The sequence below is a fragment of the Zootoca vivipara genome, chromosome 5 (genome assembly GCF_963506605.1).
Source record: "Zootoca vivipara chromosome 5, rZooViv1.1, whole genome shotgun sequence".
Classification (NCBI taxonomy): domain Eukaryota; kingdom Metazoa; phylum Chordata; class Lepidosauria; order Squamata; family Lacertidae; genus Zootoca; species Zootoca vivipara.
The window spans coordinates 4,496,845-4,519,105 of record NC_083280.1 but is presented as its reverse complement, the minus strand read 5'-3'; the positions used below and the strand labels follow the sequence as shown (position 1 = coordinate 4,519,105).

General features: G+C 50.1%; 1 protein-coding gene across 6 annotated transcripts in view; it reads right to left on the bottom strand.

Moving 5' to 3' along the window:
• TNK2 (tyrosine kinase non receptor 2) overlaps window positions 1–22,261 on the bottom strand; it is a 97,564-nt gene that overhangs the window by 22,325 nt on the left and 52,978 nt on the right. For all 6 annotated transcript variants that reach the window (XM_060274274.1, XM_060274276.1, XM_060274275.1 and 3 more), the window contains 7 exons: window positions 22,083–22,153; window positions 18,370–18,582; window positions 16,849–17,001; window positions 15,010–15,287; window positions 13,084–13,210; window positions 12,711–12,857; window positions 11,206–11,300 (listed from right to left, as the gene is read on the bottom strand). In XM_060274274.1, the coding sequence (XP_060130257.1) occupies window positions 11,206–11,300; window positions 12,711–12,857; window positions 13,084–13,210; window positions 15,010–15,287; window positions 16,849–17,001; window positions 18,370–18,582; window positions 22,083–22,153 (1,084 nt within the window). The remainder of the gene's footprint in view (window positions 1–11,205; window positions 11,301–12,710; window positions 12,858–13,083; window positions 13,211–15,009; window positions 15,288–16,848; window positions 17,002–18,369; window positions 18,583–22,082; window positions 22,154–22,261) is intronic.

The following is a 22,261-nucleotide window of genomic DNA, read 5'->3' as shown; positions in this document are numbered from 1 at the left end:
TAGCTAGGGATCATGGGAGTTGTAGGCCAAAACATCTGGAGGGTCACAGTTTGGGGATGCCTGGATTAAAGTATTCCTTTCATTGGCTTAAAATCGCAATACCTCGTGGGGTTAATGAGGATATACCTGTATACTCGAGTCTAGAGGTGCAAATGGCCCTCCCTTGTTGAAGCAAATGCCTGAAGTTGAGAAGATTGCTGAAAGTCTGCCAGAGTGTTTGCCATGCCCCTTGCGGGAGTGCAGGGACGGAGGGAGAGACTTTGTGATTTAATTTTAAGACGGCACTTTTATGTGTGAGTATGTTAGATAGTAGTAATATCAATAAAGGTTTTTGTTTTTATTTGTATGCTTTGTAAGAAACGTGCACCCTCTTTATAAGTAATTTTAGTTACAATAAATACTGAAAAGTATTTCTTGGTTGGTCTTACTTGCCTTTGAATGAGTGAAGCTGAATCCAGAGCCAGACCATTCGACCGCTACTAGATATTTTGTTGTTAATTTGGGTTATAATTTGTGAGTTAAACTGTGCAACCCAGATAAGGGCAGAAGGAGTCTCCCTAAACCTTCTAAGTAATAGCACGACTGGGAGTGGTGGCAGACTACTGTAACTGAATCATAGAATCGTAGGGTTGGAAGAGACCACAAGGGCCATCCAGTCCAACCCCCTGCCAAGCAGGAAACACCATCAAAGCATTCTTGACATATGCCTGTCAAGCCTCTGCTTAAAGACCTCCAAAGAAGGAGACTCCACCACACTCCTTTGCAGCAAATTCCACTGCCGAACAGCTCTTACTGTCAGGAAGTTCTTCCTAATGTTTAGGTGGAATCTTCTTTCTTGTAGTTTGAATCCATTGCTCCGTGTCCGCTTCTCTGGAGCAGCAGAAAACAACCTTTCTCCCTCCTCTATATGACATCCTTTTATATATTTGAACATGGCTATCATATCACCCCCTTAACCTTCTCTTCTCCAGGCTAAACATACCCAGCTCCCTAAGCCGTTCCTCATAAGGCATCGTTTCCAGGCCTTTGACCATTTTCGTTGCCCTCTTCTGGACACGTTCCAGCTTGTCAGTATCCTTCTTGAACTGTGGTGCCCAGAACTGGACACAGTACTCCAGGTGAGGTCTGACCAGAGCAGAATACAGTGGTACTATTACTTCCCTTGATCTATATGCTATACTCCTATTGATGCAGCCCAGAATTGCATTGGCTTTTTTAGCTGCTGCATCACATTGCTGACTCATGTCAAGTTTGTGGTCTACCAAGACTCCTTAGCAACTGTATTGCTAAGCTCTAAACTAGCCCCTGGCTTTAAGTAAGTTCCCGCTGGGGTAGGAGGGGCTTCAAAGAATCGCTACAGAGTCACTAGCCAACATGACCTTAGGAATATAGGCAGCTGCTTCATTTTAACAAGTCAGACCAATGACTGGCAGCAGCCCTCCAGGGAGCCTTTCCCAGCCCTACCCAGAGATGCTGCAAACCTGGGTTATTTTTTGCATCCAAACAGATGCTCCAGCGCTGAGCGACTTACATCCCTTTCCCCACCTGGCTGGGAAACAGGGGGGAATTCCTCCCTGACTCAAACCAAGGGTGGCAACGAGCCAAACAGTCTGAGAAAAAAGCCATTCACTGAGTCACCATTCCGGTAAGAAATTGATGGTTTGCAACCCTGTGACATCGGCTGCCTTTCATGGTGGAATTTCCTGATGCTTCCGAGGGAGAAGTTCCAGAATGGGCAGGAACAAGAGAATCGGTGCAAGCGGGAGGCACACTTTTCAAGATTTCTGTGAGCTGACACGGAATATTCTGAAAACAGGTTCTTCTTTTTTGGGGGGGGGCAAGGCGTTCCAGAACGAAGGTACGACTGTCCTATGGAAATATGCATTCTTATTTGACTGATGGAGTAGGGAAAATATCAGCGGCTGCTTTAAAGTTCAAAATACATTGGAAACTTCCCCCCCCCTGAAGAGGCTTGGAGTGATTCAAAACCCAAAGAATCCTGGGAACTGTAGTTTGGCAATGGTTTGGGGAATTGTCGCTCTGAGAGAGGATAAACTACAGCTCCCTGGATTCTTCTCAAGGTGCTTTAAACGTGCTCTAACTATATGGCGTGTGCAAGCCATACAGTCTATGTTTTGCTTTCGGCGTGCCATGAAATCCAGCCTGATTAAGCAGCCTTTCAACAGTTGGGAAACCTTTGCTCAGTTCTTCGGTGCCCCGAGTGTGAGACTGTTAATCCAGAACTGAGCGGAGGGCCTGCCGCTCTGTGTTCACAAGGGAGGAGGCGCCGGCTCCACCTCTCGCTGCCGCCCTCCCGTTCTCCACGCTGAGTAATAAGTTGGCACAGAAAGACGACTCATCGAGAAGGTAAACAGGAAAGGGGGTGAGCCAGCCCTGATTGCAAGCGGGTGACTCACTAGGTAACTTCAGGAGACAGCCGTCCTCCAGCCTGCACTGTTAGCAGCCGGAAGAGCACCTGCTCAGAGTTCTGGCCGCAGCCGTGTTAAGCTGTGGGACTCCCTGCCACAGGAGGCAGTGACGGCCACCAACTTGGACGGCTTCCCATTTGGGGCAGGGTGCTCTTCTGATGTTCTTATTGAACCTCCAGGTCCAGAAGCACTCTATCTAGCCTTCTAGGTTTTTTTAGGAGCATTGGGCCATTGTGGGAACAGGATGCTGGACTAGATGGGCGCCTTCTTTCGCCTGATCCTGCAGCTCCAGGGCTCGTCTTATGGTCTTCTGCCTGCTAGAGAACTTCTCCTGCACACCTGAGCAGCTCCCATAAGTCCCCATGAGCTATGACACAACTATTTCTAGAATCAATATTGGGTCTGGTTTCTTTTCTTCTTTTGAAAAACCCATTCATCTCCAGTTTGGTGTAGCGGCTGGATGACTGAGCTGGAACCCAGCAGGCCAGGGTTTAAATCCCCACTCGGCCAGGAAGCTCAATGCCTCTCAGCCTAACCTACCTCATAGGGTTGTTGTGAGGATAAAGCTGGAAGTTGGTGGTGCAGGGACATATAGCCCCCATCCTGAGCTCCTGGGATATATATCTAACAACCAACCAACCAAGTCCGGTCCATTGACATTAATGTCAAAGAGATTATGCAGAGTTTTAAAACTAGATCATACGCTCAAAACCTTTCTATTTCCCTCCACGGCAGGGGGAAATCTGCCATGGAGGAAGTTAACTTTTAAAGCTTTGCAGCCACGTTGCTACTGAGGGTGATTTGTGCCCACAGAGGTTGCGAGGAGGGGTCCCTGAAAAGTGTGCCAAGTCACCATGAGCGCATGAGCAGAGAGCAGAGAGCAGCCGAGCTCGGGGCAGCCCCGAGAGTCACCCAACCCAACACGGTTCTGTGCTGCTTTTTAAAATGGGCTTCTACGTTTTCCACACGGCTGTGTGCCGCCCCAAAATTTTACGAGAGGGCGGAGGGTGAATGCTTTCGCGAGCAAACGGCCGGACTGAGCATGCTGAACTTAGTTCCCCTGGGGATCTGAATAAGCCTCTCTGCTTAAGCTCAGACTCACTGCTGCTTTGCTCAGTAATCATAAAATCATAGAGCTGTAGAGGACCCCAAGGGCCATCTAGTCTGACCCCCTGCAACACAGGAACCACAGCTGAAAAATCCCAACCTCTCCAATGTAATCCAGTCCTCCTCGTTATTTACAGTGCTGGAGAGCCCAGGCGGCTATTGAAAGGTTTGGATTCTTTATTTTATTTTATTTTATTTTATTGCTTATATAAGCTCCCTTTGGCACTAATACTGCATTCCCTGTTCCCCACGGCTGCAAGGAAGGAAAAGAGAGTGGAGAGCGACATAGCCGGAGCCAAACAGCCTTATACTGAGTCAGACCTATGGTCCATCTACCTCAATACTGTCTGCTCTGACTGGCAGCGGCTCTCCGGGAGTGCAGGCAGGGAGTCTTCTGCTTCCCATGAAAAGCAGCTGCTCCACCTCTGAACGACAGCCCTTCCTCTAAAAGCAATGTAAGATCCTAGTCATTGTTTAAATGTGAACACAGTGACTCGGACCATTGGTCCACCTAGTGTTGCCCACACTGACTGGCAGCAGCGAGCCTCTCCCAGCCCTACCTGGAAACGGTGCCAGTGGTTGACCTTCTGCATGCAGGTCACTCCCTCAAAGGAGGGCCAAATTCGGCAGGCAGGGCCATGGGGTCTGCCACGAAAACAGGAGGGGAGGACCTGCTTGCCCAGGCGTTGCAGGATCTCAGTGCCCATCGTACCTGCTGGGCGAAAGGCTCCCCGCCTCTGCATTAAACTGTACAGGTGATATGAGTGGGAATGAGGAATAATCCTTCCCGTTGGAGATTCCACATTCCTGTGATGGGGTCTGGGAAGGAGGAGACCCGGAGTTCCTTGGAAGGTAGGGCAGGAAGCGCGTTTGATAAATTAGAAATTGCAACAACAACGATAAGAGCTCGAGACAAGAGGGAACAAGAGAAGTTAAGAGCACAGCCAGATTTAGACACGTCAGGCAGACAATGACCCCAAGAACATTATATAATTGAGAACTGATACACTGGGCAGATTAATCACCCAGTGGCTCTTGTGCGTCTCCTGCTGATTTCTACATCTGGCAATTCGAGCCCTGAAAAAGGCTAGGGCTCTTGCATTTTATACCCAGGCCTGGTTAAAAGCAGTTTTCATAGAATCACAGAATTGTCAGAAAGGGATCCCGGTGGTCATCTAGCCCAACCCCCTGCAAGGCAGGAATCTCAGCTAAAGCATCCCTGACAGGTGGCCATCCAACCTCTGCTTAAAAACCTCCAATGGAGGCGTTTCCACCATCTTCCGAGGGAGCCCATACCACTCTCGAACGGCTCTTGCAGTCAGAAAGAAATCTGCTAATGTTTAATGTCTGAATCTCCTTTCTCGTCATTTGAATCCATTGGTTTGAGTCCTACCCTCCAGAGCAGGAGAAAACAAGCTTGCTCCATCTTCCATGTGAAAGCCCTTGAAATATGTGAATATGGCTCTCATATCTCCTCTCAGTCTCCTCTCTTCCAGGCTAAACATCCCCAGCTCCTTCAACCGTTCCTCATCAGGCTTGGTTTCCAGACCCTGGGTCATCTTGGCTGCCCTCCTCTGCACACCATCTAGTTTGTCGATATCCTTCTTAAATTGTGCTGCCCAGAACTGGGAACAGGACTCTGACCAAGGCAGAATTTGGTGAGGCTCTGGGGTTTGCGTGAGAGAGATGGACGGATCGCAGTTCGGTGGTAGAGCAGGCTCCATCTCTAGCATTGGCAGGTGGTGCTGGGAAAGACCCCCTGCTTGAACCCCTGGAGAGAGACTGCCAGTCAGGGCAGGCAATACTAAGCTAGATGGACCCAACAGGCAGCTTCATATACAGTATTCAATTCCCTGCATCTCCAATTAAAGAGTGTTAGTGTTTGGAGATCCCTGCCTGTCAGAGGAGACAAAATGAGGCAAGATGACTTCAGTGGCGAGATGACGAAGGCTGGACCATGTGGTGTTTTTTTTTTAAAAGCCTTAATGTGCATAAACCTCGGACTCCTGTACTCTTTGCACCCATCTGTCATCCTCTGGCAGGGCTGCAAGGAAATGAGAAGCCACCCCTTTCTGTTTCCAACCGAGCCTGGGTGGAATGTACAAGCCAGGATGGTGGTTAATGTACAACCCAGGATCATTATTCCCGCATTCCAGGGGGTTGGGCTAGATGACCCCCTGGGGTCCTCTGCAATTCTATCAACCACCAGTTCGATCCTGGCTTATTCCGAACCAACCAGAGGCAAAGTTTCCAGGGGGGACTCCGGTTAGCTGAAAACAGCAAAGGCTTCCCATCGTGCCGCCCCCAAGGCTCAGCCGAGTACTGAATGCAAAAGAAGTGAGGCATCTCCTCTTCAGGGCAGCCAGACAGCAGACTGAGGTCTGATCCGGGGGTCGCAAACCAACAGGAAGCGCTCCACAAGACTCGCCAAAATTAACCTAGAGGCACGTGAGCTTCCTAGCAGATTCTGCACCAGGTCAGTTAATAGAAGAGGAGCTGGCCCTCTAGTTATTTCCCCCACTTCAGCCAGTCTTAAGCCAACTTTTGCCTGCATTTGCTGCGCAGGCGAGCAGGAGACCAGGGCAGGGTGCAAAGGGGCATGCGCAGTTCGCGCTTCCTAGAGCTGTAAATCAGTGCGCAGAGCAGTTGCCTTGCATGCAGAAGGTCCCAGGTTCAATCCCCAATGGCGTCTCCAGGTCGGGTTGAGAAAGAAACCCTGGAGAACTGCTGCCAGTCCGTGCGGGCAATACTGGCCAATGGTCTGACACAGCATAAGGCAGCTTCCTATGTCTTAAACCAACCACATGCAAAGGAAGTCCACTTAAAAGAAAAAATATATATTCAAAGATTGTCTTGCATTTGAATCAGAGAATTGCAGAGCTGGAAGGGATCCCCAAAGGTCATCCAGTCCAACCCGTTGGAATGCAGGAATCTCAGCTAAAGCATTTGGTTTGAGCATCACAAATTAGTTCTCAATTTCCCCACTGCCCAAGCAATGGGTTGGGGTAACAAACAGATAGGTTGAGCCAAGGCAGGGCTGGCACCAGCAAAGCGGCATGGCGGAACTGGAACCCGCAACCCCTGCTTCCAAAGTGTGCTCACCTGCTGCCTTGCAGAGCAATTTCCACCAGCGAAGCGGCGGCTGGGCAAACCGGCAGCGAAACATTGTGCATGCAGAGCCCTTTGAGAACATGAGGAGAGCCTGGCTCTCCTCCCGCAGCCTGTTCTCTAAGGGGCCAACCAGAGGCCCCAATGGGAAACCACAAAGCAGGACCCGAGTGCGAGAGCAGCAGCTCTCACTGCCTCCGGCGGTGGAATGCAGTTCCCTCCATCCACCGGCCTCTGTTTCCCCTCCCCGCACCCCTCCCTGGAAGAAGCATCACCTGTGCCGGGTCTCCCCGGAGGAAATCCACGCCGGAGGAAATCCAGCCGGCAGGGAAGCCTGAGTCTCTGCCCGCTACCTCCAGCAGCACCACCGCCTCCCGAGTGTGAGAGAGAGGAGGGGAGGAAGGGCTGTTTATGTGCTCAGCCCTGTCACTCAGCAGGGCCATGACGTAATGCTCTGCGCTACGCCCTCGTCGCTGGCTCTGGTTGTGAGCCAACTCCCTGCAATTAAGGCTGCCCAGCCCAGGAGCAAGAGTCACCGGGAGGCAGGCGGCTGCAAAAGCCGGTCCCTGAAGACACACTGTCCCGCCCTGGCTCACGGCCGCTGCTCGGAGGGGGAGAGGGACAGAGCCTGCAGCTGGGCAACGGAGCCAGCTGCAGAGGGGCAGGAAAGGGGGCTCCAGGGATGGGCCCAACCTCTGTGTTTTGTCCTTCCACTGGCATTCCTGATGTTCAGTTGGAATCTCCTCTCTTTCGATTCCTACCCCCTGGAGCAGGAGAAAACAAGCTGGTTCCCTCTTCCATGGGGCAGCCCTGGAGATAGTTGAAGATGGCTCTCATATCTCCTCTCGGTCTCCTCTTTCCTAGGCTAAACATCCCCAGCACCTTCACCCTGATCGTCTCGGTGGCCCTCCTCTGCACACCTTCCAGCTTGTCAACATCCTCCTTAAACTGTGGCGCCCAGAACTGGGCACAGGACTCCAGGTGGGCGTCTGAGCAAGGCAGATGTGTTGGACCACAAATCCCATCAGTGGGGGCTGATGGGGTGGCAGACCAAGAGCATCTCCTCCAGCTGGCAGCGGAGGTAGCCCTAGCAGCTTGCCAAACCCTTGGAGAGAAAGAGACCCATTCCTAGTCCTGCCCCCCTGATACCCTTGCCACTGAATCACAGAACAGCAGAGTTGGAAGGGACCCCAAGAGTCATCTAGTCCAACCCCCTGCAACGCAAGGGGGTAGACCACAAACTTGACATGAGTCAGCAGTGTGATGCAGCAGCTAAAAAAGCCAATACAATTCTGGGCTGCATCAAGAGGAGTATAGCATCTAGATCAAGGGAAGTAATAGTACCACTGTATTCTGCTCTGGTCAGACCTCACCTGGAGTACTGTGTCCAGTTCTGGGCACCACAGTTCAAGAAGGATACAGACAAGCTGGAACGTGTCCAGAAGAGGGCAACGAAAATGGTCAAAGGCCTGGAAATGATGCCTTGTGAGGAACAGCTTAGGGAGCTGGGTATGTTTAGCCTGGAGAAGAGAAGGTTAAGGGGTGATATGATAGCCATGTTCAAATATATAAAAGGATGCCATATAGAGGAGGGAGAAAGGTTGTTTTCTGCTGCTCCAGAGAAGCGGACACGGAGCAATGGATTCAAACTACAAGAAAGAAGATTCCACCTAAACATTAGGAAGAACTTCCTGACAGTAAGAGCTGTTCGGCAGTGAAATTTGCTACCAAGGAGTGTGGTGGAGTCTCCTTCTTTGGAGGTCTTTAAGCAGAGGCTTGACAGGCATATGTCAAGAATGCTTTGATGGTGTTTCCTGCTCGGCAGGGGGTTGGACTGGATGGCTCTTGTGGTCTCTTCTATGAATCTGGAGATGACAGGACTGGTACACAAAGCGAGGCCTGGAGGATGGAAATCCGATGGGTCCCTCCCCCCAAAAACCTTGGCCCACTCCCCTCAAATCCAAATTTATCGAAAGCCCCCCCCCCCGCATAGTATTTATACAACTCTCTCACTGTCCTTTTCTCTAAAAAAAATCCTGTCCTTACAATGGCCTTCCAGGTGCCCTTGGGATGCCCACTTTCAGGGCCCCCTGGCACGCAGAGGAATAGGGGTGCCCCCTCCGCCCCTTCCTGCTCCTCCTCAGCCCAGGCTGCTGCCACCCTGGGGAGGACAATTGTCTCTATCGGAAAACCCTTCTGCGGTTGCCAGATCTTCTGGGAAAGCCATCCCAGGGTAGCTAGCCAGCCAGCCAGCTGGTGCCGTCTCCTCTGCGGGCATGAGGATCAGGTGAGCGTGGGTGGCAGGGAGTGGCAGCCAGAGCGGGGGCGTGCGAGAGAACGTGGCTTGCCGAGCACTGGAGGGTACGCAAGCCAAGGCAGAAATCACACTCCAGGGAAAGGAGTGACTCAGAGAGGGGCCCTGGCAAGGGAGGCCAGCCGCTCCAGAGCCCGGGTGGCACTGCTTTGGCATGGCATGCAGGCTGGCAAAGGGCAGGGCACTGTCACAGACTCGTAGGGTTGGAAGGGACCCCTGATGGCCATCTAATCCAACCCCCTGCAATGCAGGAATCACAGGTAGAATCATAGAATCATAGAGTTGAAAGAGACCACAAGGGCCATCTAGTCCAACCCCCTGCCAAGCAGGAAACACCATCAAAGCATTCTCGACATATGCGTGTCAAGCCTCTGCTTAAAGACCTCCAAAGAAGGAGACTCCACCACACTTCTTGGTAGCAAATTCCACTGCCGAACAGCTCTTACTGTCAGGAAGTTCTTCCTAAGGTTTAGGTGGAATCTTCTTTCTTGTAGTTTGAATCCATTGCTCCGTGTCCGCTTCTCTGGAGCAGCAGAAAACAATCTTTCTCCCTCCTCTATATGACATCCTTTTATATATTTGAACATGGCTATCATATCACCCCTTAACCTTCTCTTCTCCAGGCTAAACATACCCAGCTCCCTAAGCCGTTCCTCATAAGGCATCCTTTCCAGGCCTTTGACCATTTTGGTTGCCCTCTTCTGGACACGTTCCAGCTTGTCAGTATCCTTCTTGAACTGTGGTGCCCAGAACTGGACACAGTACTCCAGGTGAGGTCTGACCAGAGCAGAATACAGTGGTACTATTACTTCCCTTGATCTAGATGCTATACTCCTATTGATGCAGCCCAGAATTGCATTGGCTTTTTTAGCTGCTGCATCACACTGTTAAGAACCCCTGGCAGATGGCTGCCCAATCTCCGCCAAAGGCCTCCAAGGAATTCCGCACAGCCTCAACATGGAGAATAGTCCCAGCGACGCTGAGCTTCAGCAAACGAAGCCGTTCCGAGCATCCCTCCCACAAAGCTTTATGTATTAATTCATTCTATTTATTCCATAAAATTTATGCACCACTTGATTGTAAATCAACACACACAACACACACACACACACACCCAAAAGCTGTCTACGAAAAAAGATAAGGCAATAAGATGACCCATGTGAAAAAGTCAACAGCGATAATGTAAGGCTTTTGAAAAGTTAAAGCAACACTAGACTAAAAACCTATTTAAACTTGCACCCAGCATCTGGGTCGGCCAGGATCCCTGCCCTGACTCCAAATGTAACTGGATGCCATGAAACCAAATGTAACTGGATGCTGAGCCCATCCTTCACATTTTATGATGATCCAGGGCGATTTCAATCAGAGGAGTTTTTGCTGCTGTTTGACAATCTCTGTCTGTGCTTGCCCTCAAAGCCACCTATTCTGAAAATCGGGGTGGGGATGGGACCACGGCAAAGCATCTCGGCCAAGGCAAGACAGTGAGCCAATGCCCTGGTCAGACTCTCTCTTCCCAGGGACTCTTTTGGCAGCTGGAATCCCAGAATCATAGAGTTGGAAGGGACCACCAAGAATCATCTAGTCCAACCCCCCCTGCAATGCAGGACATTTTCTGCCCAATGCCTGGGACTCGAACCCGCGTCCCTGAGATCAAGAGTCTCATGGGAGACCGACTGAGCTATCCTGCAACAACCTCCGGAAAAAGCCATTGCAAAGCTGGTCCCCCCCCTTCGGGTGATTTGGGCGACCGTCTTGCAGAATAAGTTGCCTTTCTCGGTAGAAGCGCATGGGGCCGCACTGCCCTTAGTTCATAAGGCATACCTGCCAAGTCCCTGCCTGAGAAATAAGGGCCTGGACCGGAAGTAGCAGACCGGAAGTAGCGCTGCCGCCATTTTGGAACTGGGCGGAGCATGCTCAGAAGCGACTTTTGATGCTGCTCTGCCCTGTTCCAAAATGGCCGCTGCGCCAGAAGTCACGCTGCAGCCATTTTGGAACTGGGCAGAGCAGCATCAAAAGTCGCTTCTGAGCATGCTCCGCCCAGTTCCAAAATGGCCGCCGTGCCAGAATAAACCGGGGGGAAACAAAAAAAATCCGTTTTTTTGGCTGGGAACAGCTGGAAAAACGGGGGTTTCCCGGGGAATACGGGAGACTTGGCAGCTATGTCATAAGGTTTCTTAGGCGAGGTCAGAATTTGCCCGCCTGGGTCCCTCTTGAAGTTTGCCCAGCCTTCCCCTCGCCCCACACTACCTGCCCTCGATGACCGTGATGATGTCGTTCATCTGGATGTGGAGCTTGTCTGGCTCGTCGAAATCTTGCAGGGCCCGCATGTCAGTGGGCTGAGCCTGGGGGAGGAAAGCAGGGGAGACGTGAAGGCTCGGCAAAGAGACGACCCAGCCAGAAGCTTGCAGATCTGCTGGGAGGGAATCTGCCCTGGCGCCCAGCCAAAGATGAGGACCTGAGGGACCAGAGTTCGAATCTCCACTTAGCCGCCGATGAGCTCACTGGGCAAGTCACAGTCTCTCAGCCCTAACCGAACTCGCAGGGTTGTTGTGAAGATAAAACTAGGCTGATAACCACGCATGCCATCTTGGGGGAAAGGTGAGATAAAGATGCGAAAATACAAAATGCAATACAGTGGTACCTTGGTTCCCAAACGCCGAAAACCCCGAAATAAGTGTTGTGATTTGTGAACGTTTTTTTGGAAGCCGAACGTCCGATGCGGCTGTCGGCTATTATTCTCGGGGCGCCTGCACCAATCAGAAGTTGCGCCTTGGTTTTCAAACATTTCGGAAGTCAATTGGACCTCCAGAACAGATTAAGTTTGGCACTTTTGTTACTGCTATTTATTTTGTGTTTTTGTTTTTGAGCCAGTTTAGCTACTGATTGATTGATTGATTGATTGTGTGACTGCGGGAATGGATAAAAGCCCCCCCATCCAAACAATGACTATCATCAGTGCAGGTAAGGGAAAAAAAGTAATTTTAATTTTTATCATCTACAATACTGTCTTATTTATTTTATAGTACAGTACACTGATTATTGCTTTCATTTTATGGATCAATGGTCTCGTTAGATAGTAAAATTCATGTTAAATTGCGGTTTTAGGGGATGTTTTTAAAAGTCTGGAACGGATTAGTCTGTTTTGCATTACTTTCTAGGGGAAAGCGTGCCTTGGTTTTGGAATGGACTTCTGGAATGGATTAAGTTTGAGAACCAAGGTACCACTGTAAAATAAAATAGAACTTGTGGCAGTTGCCCCCCCCCCTTACTAGGTGGCAGCACAGAGGACACCCAAATAAGAGATGCCTCCAAGGGTTTCTGAGTCGTAGAATCATAGAACTGTAGAATTGGAGGGGACCCCGGTGGTCATCTAGCCCAACCCCCTGCAATGCAGGAACCGCTAAACCATCCCTGACAGTAGGCCATCCAACCTCTGCTTAGAAACCTCCAAGGAAGGAGAATCCGCCACCTTCTTTCTGAGGGGGTCCATTCTGCTATCGAACAGCTCTTACCACCAGAAAGCTCTTCCTGATATTTAGTCGGAATCTCCTTCCTTGTAACTTGAAGCCATTGGTTTGGGGCTACCCCCCCCCCCCCCACAGCAGCAGAAAACAAGTTTTCTCACCTAACATCCAAGGTTCCCCAATCCTCCACACGTGATTTAGTTTGGGTGCACAGGTTACAAACTGATTTTCCCAGCGGCTATTATTTTGCATTCCTCCCCCAAAACCCCCAAAACCTCTGGCAAATACCTCCAAGAGGAAGTCACGCAGAGCCACAAATGTGGGCCGGTCTTCTGGCTTGTGTGCCCAGCATTGCAGCATGACGTTGTAGATGTCCTGGGGACAGTCTTCTGGCCGCGGCAGACGCTCTCCCTCCTTATCAATCTTATGCAAAATCTAGGAAAAGGAAACAGGGCTCAGGAGAGAGCAAGCCGGAACCGGACCTTCTGGCAAGCCTCCTCGGTGAGGACTAGGAGCTTGGTGCCAATGCAGAGAGTGACGCAGGAGGTCCGGCGCACATCATTTTAAAACAACAACACCCCCCTCGTTTGTGAGGAAATTTCAGCTCTCTTCTCATGAGGTAAGGTGAGGCACCACGCAGACCAGGCCTCTGTGATCGTACCTGACTCCCGTTGAGGCCAATCCAAGGTTCCTGTCCGTAGGTGAACATCTCCCACAGCGTCACGCCAAACATCCAGGTGTCGCTGGCGTGCGAGAAGGTGCGGGTCTTGAGGCTCTCAGGGGCGCACCTGGATTTGCAGGTGGGCAGGAGGAAAGAGAAGGACGCATGAGTGCAATCTGAAGGGGGGGCGCGGCATGTATAACTGCAATTCAACACAATGGTGGGTGGAGAATGAGATGGGTTGTGGTTAGCCCCCAAATGGAAAACGAGCGAGGTCTCAGCTAAAGAAGAATGTCAACTTAAGCTGACAGAATATGGCACAGCTTGCAGACTTAACATACAGAATAAGTGAACGAGGAGAGCATACATTTAAAGAAGATTGGAAAACATCTATTGACCAAATGGGAGGAAACTGCGTACACTTGAAAACGTTGGCAACATTAAGAAATATTCAACAGTTTAAATATGTTTTCATGGATGCAATAATGGAATACTGAATGGTTTAGTTTTTGTAAAATATGCAGGGTTCTTGCTGCTAATTCAGTCTCTGGCCTCGTTTTCCTTTCTGTATATAAATTTATTAAATTTTCTGTTTTACAATTTAGAATATTAATTTAAACAACCTTAAAATGTCAGTGACTTCCCTTCTTCTCTTTCCACGGTTCATTTTCCATATCATAAAGGTCCATATCATAAATCCCTGCATATTTCACATGAACAACACCATTCAGTATTCCATTATTACATCCATCAAAACTTGTTTACACTGTTGAATTGATCTTAATGCTGCCAAGTGTACACAATTTTCACCCATATAATCAATAAACATTTTCCAATCTTCTCTAAATGTATGTTCTTCTTGTTCTCTTATTCTGTATGTTAAGCCCGCAAGCTGCGCCTATTCCATCAGTTTAAACTGCATTTTTCTTTAGCTGGGACCTGGCTCGTTTTCCATTTTGGGGCTAACAAAACACGGACCGTAGTAGTGGCATACTTAAATAACTTTTTCTGACATCTGGGAATTTCCATCTGGCTTATTCTCAACAAAAAGGACTCTGGTTTTTTTTGAAAATAACTTTAAAACATTTTTTTCAATTCATTATGGATTCCTTTCTGGGTTTTGTGGTGTGTGCGTGTTGTGTGTGTTGCACTGCTCAACCAAAATGGTCAAAGGCCTGGAAACGATGCCTTATGAGGAACGGCTTAGGGAGCTGGGTATGTTTACCCTGGAGAAGAGAAGGTTAAGGGGTGATATGATAGCCATGTTCAAATATATCAGGCATGTCCAACAGGTAGATCATGATCTACTGGTAGATCACTGGACGTCTGTGGTAGATCACTGGTAGATCATTGGCTCCCCCCAAAGAAGCTGAACAACTGTGGCTCCCCTAAAAAAAGCTCAACATTTTACCTTCCCCCTGAAAAAACTCAACAACTTTGACCTGAACTTCAAAAAGGGGTAGATCACTGCTAGTTTTTAACTTTGTGAGTAGATCGCAGTCTCTTGAGAGTTGGCCACCCCTGAAATATATAAAAGGATGTCTATATGACATCCTCTATATGAGGGAGAAAGGTTGTTTTCTGTTGCTCCAGAGAAGCGGACACGGAGCAATGGATTCAAGCTACAAGAAAGAAGATTCCACCTAAACATTAGGAAGAACTTCCTGACAGTAAGAGCTGTTCGGCAGTGGAACTTGCTGCCAAGGAGTGTGGTGGAGTCTCCTTCTTTGGAGGTCTTTAAGCAGAGGCTTGACAGCCATATGTCAAGAATGCTTTGATGGTGTTTTCTGCTTGGCAGGGGGTTGGACTGGATGGCCCTTGTGGTCTCTTCCAACTCTATGATTCTATAATTCTATTACTGTATCCTGCCTTTTTTATAGCTCAGGTTTCTGCTAAGCCAGCCTTGACGGGGCGCAGGCGACTCACCAGGCGAAAGGCACCTTTCGGTGCTCCTGCATGACATAATGGTCATCATTCTTGGGCAAGGCCCTCATGAGCCCAAAGTCGCCGATCTTGACCAGGTCGTTGGTGGCCAGCAGGATGTTGCGGGCAGCCAGGTCCCGGTGGATGAAGCGCTTGGACTCCAGGTAGGCCATGCCGCGAGCGATTTGGATGGCATAGTGGCAGAGGGTGGCGATGAGGAAGTGCCCTTGGTTCTTGCGCAGCCGGTCCAGCAGGGAGCCGAGAGGGGCCAGCTCTGTGACCTTGGAGGCGGGACAGAAAGAAGTCATGCACAGCGGAGGCTGGGACCCTCGGCTTGGGGTTGGCGATAGGGCCACTGCCCAGTTACAGAGACCAGAACTGATTCATAGAACGGTAGGGTTGGGAAGGGACCCCCAAGGCTCATCAAGTCCAACCCCACAGGAATTACTCTGAGTGAGTTAGAGGGTGCTGCTGTTAACGGCAATGTTCTGTGTTCAATCCGCCCCTGCACTGAAAGGGGTTGGACTAGATGATCCTCTGGGTCCCTTCCAACTATTAATAAATAAATACATAAATTAATCTGCCACCCATCTGACTGGGCTGCCAGTCTGGACGGCTTCCAACAAAATATTCAAACACACACACACAAAAGCCCTCAAACATTTCTATGATTCTATGAAGTAATCAATTTGAACAGGACAGTATTGAAATGTGTGGAGAACTGGATTGGATCCACACCGAGTTAGCTGGATACTGAAATTAGCTTAGCCACAGCTCACTCGGCACTTTGGTTCCGATGGGACCTGTTTGGGGGCCAGATCTGTGCGTGTGGCAAAGGTTTTCGCTCCAGGCACTGAGGGATTCTGTCTCATGGTTTAAGCAGACATCTTTCCCCACAGTTCAATGAAAAACCGATTCGATTAATTGATTAAAGGTTGGCACCTGACTTAATTCACATTGCAAGATTACAATGACAACTGCTAATGGTGCCCTCATAAACCTTAAGACTGCATTTGGGTATTTTTAAGGCAACCCCCCCAAAAAAAACCCTTTCTGCTCTCCCATCATTCCCAGCAACATCTGGCCATGCTAGCTGGGGCTGATGGGAATTGTAGTCCAGCAACATTTAGAGTCCACTAGGTTGCAGAAGGCTAGAACAAGGGCATGGCGGCTGAGTAGAGAGCCAGGTAACTCCCTGGACCTCAGGAGAAGGTGGCTGATGAGAGGAGGAAGAGTACATGAAAGAGAAGCAGCCAGCCCATCTATCCTGGGGAAACCAGGGGGCTCCTGGTACGTTTCCGAGCACAATTCAAAGTGTTGGTACTGACCTTTAAAGCCCTAAAGGGTCTCAGCCCAGTATACCTCAAGGAGCGTCTCCACCCCCATCGTTCAGCCCAGACACTGAGGTCCAGCTCTGAAGGCCTTCTGGCAGTTCCCTCCCTTTGAGAAGTGAGGTTACAGGGAACCAGGCAGAGGGCCTTCTCGGTGGTGGCACCCGCCCTGTGAAACGCCCTCCCATCAGATGTCAAGGAAATAAAGAACTATCTGACTTTTAGAAGACATCTGAAGGCAGCCCTGTTTAGGGAAGTATTTAATGCTTGATGTTTTATCGTGTTTTTAATATTCTGTTGGGAGCTTCCCAGAGTGGCTGGGGAAACCCAGCCAGATGTGTGGGGTATAATTAATAAATTATTATTATTATTATTATTATTATTATTATTATTATTATTATTATTATTATCCACCACCAGCCCCACCCCCCAAACACCGCTTTCCTTCTGTGGCTGGAGCCCAAAAGCGGTGTCAGTCCTCAGCCTCTTCAGAAGGGAGCCTGGTCCTCACCATCTTCATGGGGTTGGAGAGCACCACGCCGTAGAGTCGGATGAGGTTCAGGTGGTCCAAGGAGTGCATGGCGTTGACCTCGCGGATGAAGTCGTCAAGGGCTTCCGGTTGGCTCAGCACGTCCGTCTTGAGGCATTTGACAGCCACGTTCAGCTGGCGGAGGAAGCAAGAGAGGGCAGCGCCAGGTTAAGCTTTGGGCAAAGAGGTTGCTGCGGAATCTTTAACCCAGAGGGCAGCCAACACGGTTGTTGCGGATGACATTAGAAGAAGAACCCACTGTTAATTTGCTGGAAGCCACCAAGAGAGGCTGAAGTTGTGTTGCTCCAGCCTTGCAAAACCTACATAAACATTCTGTTCAGTTGACAGATGGTGCCTGGATTCTATTGGCCGCAGGGCAGTCTCGAGCAGGTTGCGCGCCCTGGTGCTAGGGGGCGGAGATCGCTCCGGCGCCCTCGCAGGGCGCAGCATGGTTTCTGCGCGGTGGTGCCCTGGCTCACTGCGCCACCGGGGGTCTATCTAGAGCCGGCCCTGATTGGCCAGTCCAGGATAAACCCACAGGTGCATCAAACCCCAATATTTACCCAATGGTAAAAAAGGTAGGGACGCGGGTGGCGCTGTGGGTTAAACCACAGAGCCTAGGGCTTGCCAATCAGAAGACCGGCGGTTCGAATCCCCGCGACGGGGTGAGCTCCCATTGCTCGGTCCCAGCTCCTGCCAACCCAGCAGTTCGAAAGCACGTCAAAGTGCAAGTAGATAAATAGGTACCGCTACAGCGGGAAGGTAAACGGCGTTTCCATGTGCTGCTCTGGTTTGCCAGAAGCGGCTTTGTCATGCTGGCCACATGACCCGGAAGCTGTACGCCGGCTCCCTCGGCTAATAACGCGAGATGAGCGCCGCAACCCCAGAGTCGGTCACGACTGGACCTAATGGTCAGGGGTCCCTTTACCTTAAAAAAGGTAAAGGACCCCTGGATGGTTAAGTCCAGTCAAAGGAGACTATAGGGTTGCGACGCTCATCTCGCTTTCAGGCCGAGGGAGCCGGCGAATGTCCAGAGACAGCTTTCTCGGTTATGTGGCCAGCAGGACTAAACCGCTTCTGGCACAATGGGACACTGTAATGAAAGCCAGAGAACACGGAAACGCCGTTTACCTTCCCTATTTATCTCCTTGCACTGGCGTGCTTCAGAACTGCTAGGTTGGCAGGAGCTGGGGCAAAGCAACGGGAGCTCACCCCGTCGGGTGGATTCGAGCCGGCAACCTTCTGATCAGCAAGCCCAAGAAGTGGTTTAGTCCTGCTGGCCACATGACCCAGAAAGCTGTCTAAACGCCGGCTCCCTCGGCCTGAAAAGCGAGATGAGCGACACAACTTCAGAGTCGCCTTTGATTGGACTTAACCGTCCAGGGGTCCTTTACCTATTTACCCAGCAGCACCATACTGGTTAAACTCCCCCAGCACCTCGATTAGGGCCAGCGCAGCAGGAAGCCAGAGGGAGGAAAGTCTGGGGGAAGGTGGCCCCCTTACCAACTTGCCGGAGGGCGTGCACCACTCCCCTCGCCGTACCACCCCGAAGGAGCCGTCGCCCAGCTTCTCGAAGAGCACCAGGTCCTTTTCGCTGATCAGGCAGGTCAAGGCCTGCTGCTGGCCCTCCTCCAGGGGGGGCGGGGTGGACTGCTTGCCCAGGCCGCACTGCCCCAGGGGCTGGAAGTCCGAGTCAGGCCGCTTCCCACTGAAGACCTGCGCAGAAGGAGAGAGGAATTATTTATTTGTTTTGTAAAATTTACACAGCGGCAAGGGGCTTTTCCTTAGGGTTTGCTCCCCAAGCCTTTCTCACGAATGAGTAGCCTGGAGAGGAGAAGGTTAAGGGGTGATATGATAGCCATGTTCAAATATATAAAAGGATGTCATATGGAGGAGGGAGAAAGATTGTTTTCTGCTGCTCCAGAGAAGCGGACACGGAGCAATGGATTCAAACTACAAGAAAAAAGATTCCACTTAAACATTAGGAAGAACTTCCTGGCAGTAAGAGCTGTTCGGCAGTGGAATTTGCTGCCAAGGAGTGTGGTGGAGTCTCCTTCTTTGGAGGTCTTTAAGCAGAGGCTTGACAGGCATATGTCAAGAATGCTTTGATGGTGTTTCCTGCTTGGCAGGGGGTTGGACTGGATGGCCCTTGAGGTCTCTTCCAACTCTATGATTCTATGATTCTATGAGTATAGCCGCAAGGCAGCAGAGGTTTAGGATCAGAGTTTTATTTCTCCTCTAATGCATTTTTTTAAAATTGCCATTATATTACGGTGCCCTGGGATGCATTTTTAAGAAGGGCAAGATGCAACCATCCGAAGTAAATTAAACAAAGACACATCAGGATCATTAACCCCCTCGAGATACATTTTGTTTTTCTTAACAAAGGGCAGTATATAAATAAATAAGAAAGATATAGACCAGATATAGTCCAGAAGAGGGCAGCCAAAATGGTCAAAGGCCTGGAAACGATGCCCTATGAGGAATGGCTTAGGGAGCTGGGTATGTTTAGCCTGGAGAAGAGAAGGTTAAGGGGTGATATGATAGCCATGTTCAAATATATAAAATATAGAAGAGGGTGAAAGGTTGTTTTCTGCTGCTCCAGAGAAGCGGACATGGAGCAATGGATTCAAACTACAAGAAAGAAGATTCCACCTCAACATTAGGAAGAACTTCCTGACAGTAAGAGCTGTTCGGCAGTGGAATTTGCTACCAAGGAGTGTGGTGGAGTCTCCTTCTTTGGAGGTCTTTAAGCAGAGGCTTGACAGGCATATGTCAAGAATGCTTTGATGGTGTTTCCTGCTTGGCAGGGGGTTGGACTGGGTGGCCCTTGTGGTCTCTTCCAACTCTATGATTCTATGATTCTAGACACGCACAGGGAGATGGATGAGGGTGATGGCAGCTGAGGGCCTGAGAAGACTGCCCCTTCCCCGTCTTCATCTCATAGGCTGAGATTCAGAGGGAAGTCAGGCCGTATTCCCAAACACTCCAACTTCTCAGGGACTGGTGAGGGACCCAATGGGTCTCTGAGCAAGAGAGGAGGCCTATTGGCCAGGAGGTTCCGGGTGGGAGGGACGGTTCTCTCATGATCCCTACCTCCCCATAAAACATCCAAACAGATTCTCACAGTGCCCAGGATTCAATCAGGGAACCAGCCTGCCTGGGGTGCTGTAAAGAATGGAAGCCAAAGGGCTCTGGCCGCGGCAAATTAGTTTTCCTTTATTCATGTGCCACTTAATCACAGACAACCTCTAACCGGGGGTTGTTTCAGCTTCTATTAAGTCACCAGGAGAAGCATGTTCGGCAGCCACAGGATACTGGGAAACTGAGTCAGCGGACTGGCTGGAACTCTTAACAGAAGAGCTGCATGCTGCAACATTTTGCTGCAGTCCCAGTGGTACCTCTGAATACTCCCTGTAGGGCATGGAGGGAGAACTGGGCAGGGTTAATGCCTCTATGTCTCGCTCAGGAGCTTCCTAGAGGCTAGACCTCAAAGGGGTCTCTGGCCTGATCCTGATTTCATAAGGCATCCCAGGGGATATGCCCCTTCAGATTCCCACCCTCTCCAGCAAAAGGGCGGCTTCTCGCTGCAATGATCTGCAAGCAGTTAAAAGCCTGGCTCCAAGCCAGCCATGAAGGTTAATCCAATGCTCTCCTGATAATTACTGTGAATTCAATTTGCTGCCGTTGAGCTCGGAGACATCACGGCCAATTGCAGCTATTTATCACTTCCACCACGGGCTTGCTGCTTGTACATGGGTCTGTGTGCATGTGGGGGGGGCAGGGACCCCCCTCTCAATGACAACAGAGTGGCAGAGTCAGTCCCCCAGTAGCAATGCAGCCTGGTGATGAAAATTTGCTCCCAATGAAGCCTCTGCCAGAGGGAGGCGCCAGAGGGACAAAAAGCGCCTGGCTCCCCGTCTGACGGTTCAGCAGGCAGGAAGGCGGTTAATTATTTTGAGCTTGCAACTAATCCTGAAAACTGCAATCGATTAGCCAAAGTGCCTTGGGAAATTAACCTTCCGAGGACAGAGGTCTGCATGCCAGTGGCGGCCTCGGTGCATCTGTCCACAAGCACAGTTTTTTAATCTGCTCTTAATGCAGATTTCTTTCTTTGATTACTGGTGCTTTAAGTCTGGTTTAGTTTGCATAAAGAAGGCTGATCGCCGAAGAATTGATGCTTTTGAATTATGGTGCTGGAGGAGACTCTTGAGAGTCCCATGGACTGCAAGAAGATCAAACCTCTCCATTCTGAAGGAAATCAGCCCTGAGTGCTCACTGGAAGGACAGATCCTGAAGCTGAGGCTCCAATACTTTGGCCACCTCATGAGAAGAGAAGACTCCCTGGAAAAGACCCTAATGTTGGGAAAGATTGAGGGCACAAGGAGAAGGGGACGACAGAGGACGAGATGGTTGGACAGTGTTCTCGAAGCTACGAACATGAGTTTGACCAAACTGCGGGAGGCAGTGCAAGACAGGAGTGCCTGGCGTGCTATGGTCCATGGGGTCACGAAGAGTCGGACACGACTAAACGACTAAACAACAACAAACAACAACAACTTTGCATTTTGTTCTTGCACTAGTAATTTATTTATTGCATATATATCCCAAGGAGCTCAAGGTTTAACAGTCCTAGAATCACAGAACTGTAGAGCTGGAAGGGACCCCCAAGCACCATCTAGTCCAACCCCCTGGCCGCAGATCCCAAAGGTGACACGGTAGCCATCTTCAAATATCTGAAGGGCTGTCTGTCTCCTGCTCCTCATTTTAATCCCCTCATTGGTCCTGTGAGGCAGGTTAGGCTGAGAGGCAGGAGCTGGCGCCCGGAGTCACCATGGCCGAGTAGGAATTCAAACCCTGGACTCCCAGGTCTCTAGCCTGCTGCTCTAACCACTACTCCACACTGCTTTGTTGCACATTTTGTAAATATGCCACCTTAGAGACCCCATGGGGCACAGCTGGGTGTGCATTTTTTAAAGGAATGAATAAGCCAATAAACAGAGGATGAAAGCTAGAAAATGGACAGATCAGTCTCCTAGTTTCAAGCTCAACCTCCTGCTGTTGCATTTCAGCTTTCTTTCTTAAAAAATCGGTAATGGGAGACTAGCAATGTGCCTCTAGTCAGTCCTTAAGAAACAACCATCCAGCGGGGATTTTAAAGACAGCTTTAAAAAAACAACTAAGTTTCTAGCCCTCGTGAGTATAGCTGCCCTTACTTTGCTCATCCAAGATTTCCGCTTGCACACAGCCTTCCTCCTCTTGACGGCTTCCCAGAGGCGCCTCTGACCTGTGAAAGCAAAAAGCGAGGGTCAGCCAGTTAGGGGGGGGAGGACTGGTCAGTTCCCAAAGTACACACACACACACACACACACACACACACCCAATCCCCATTGCA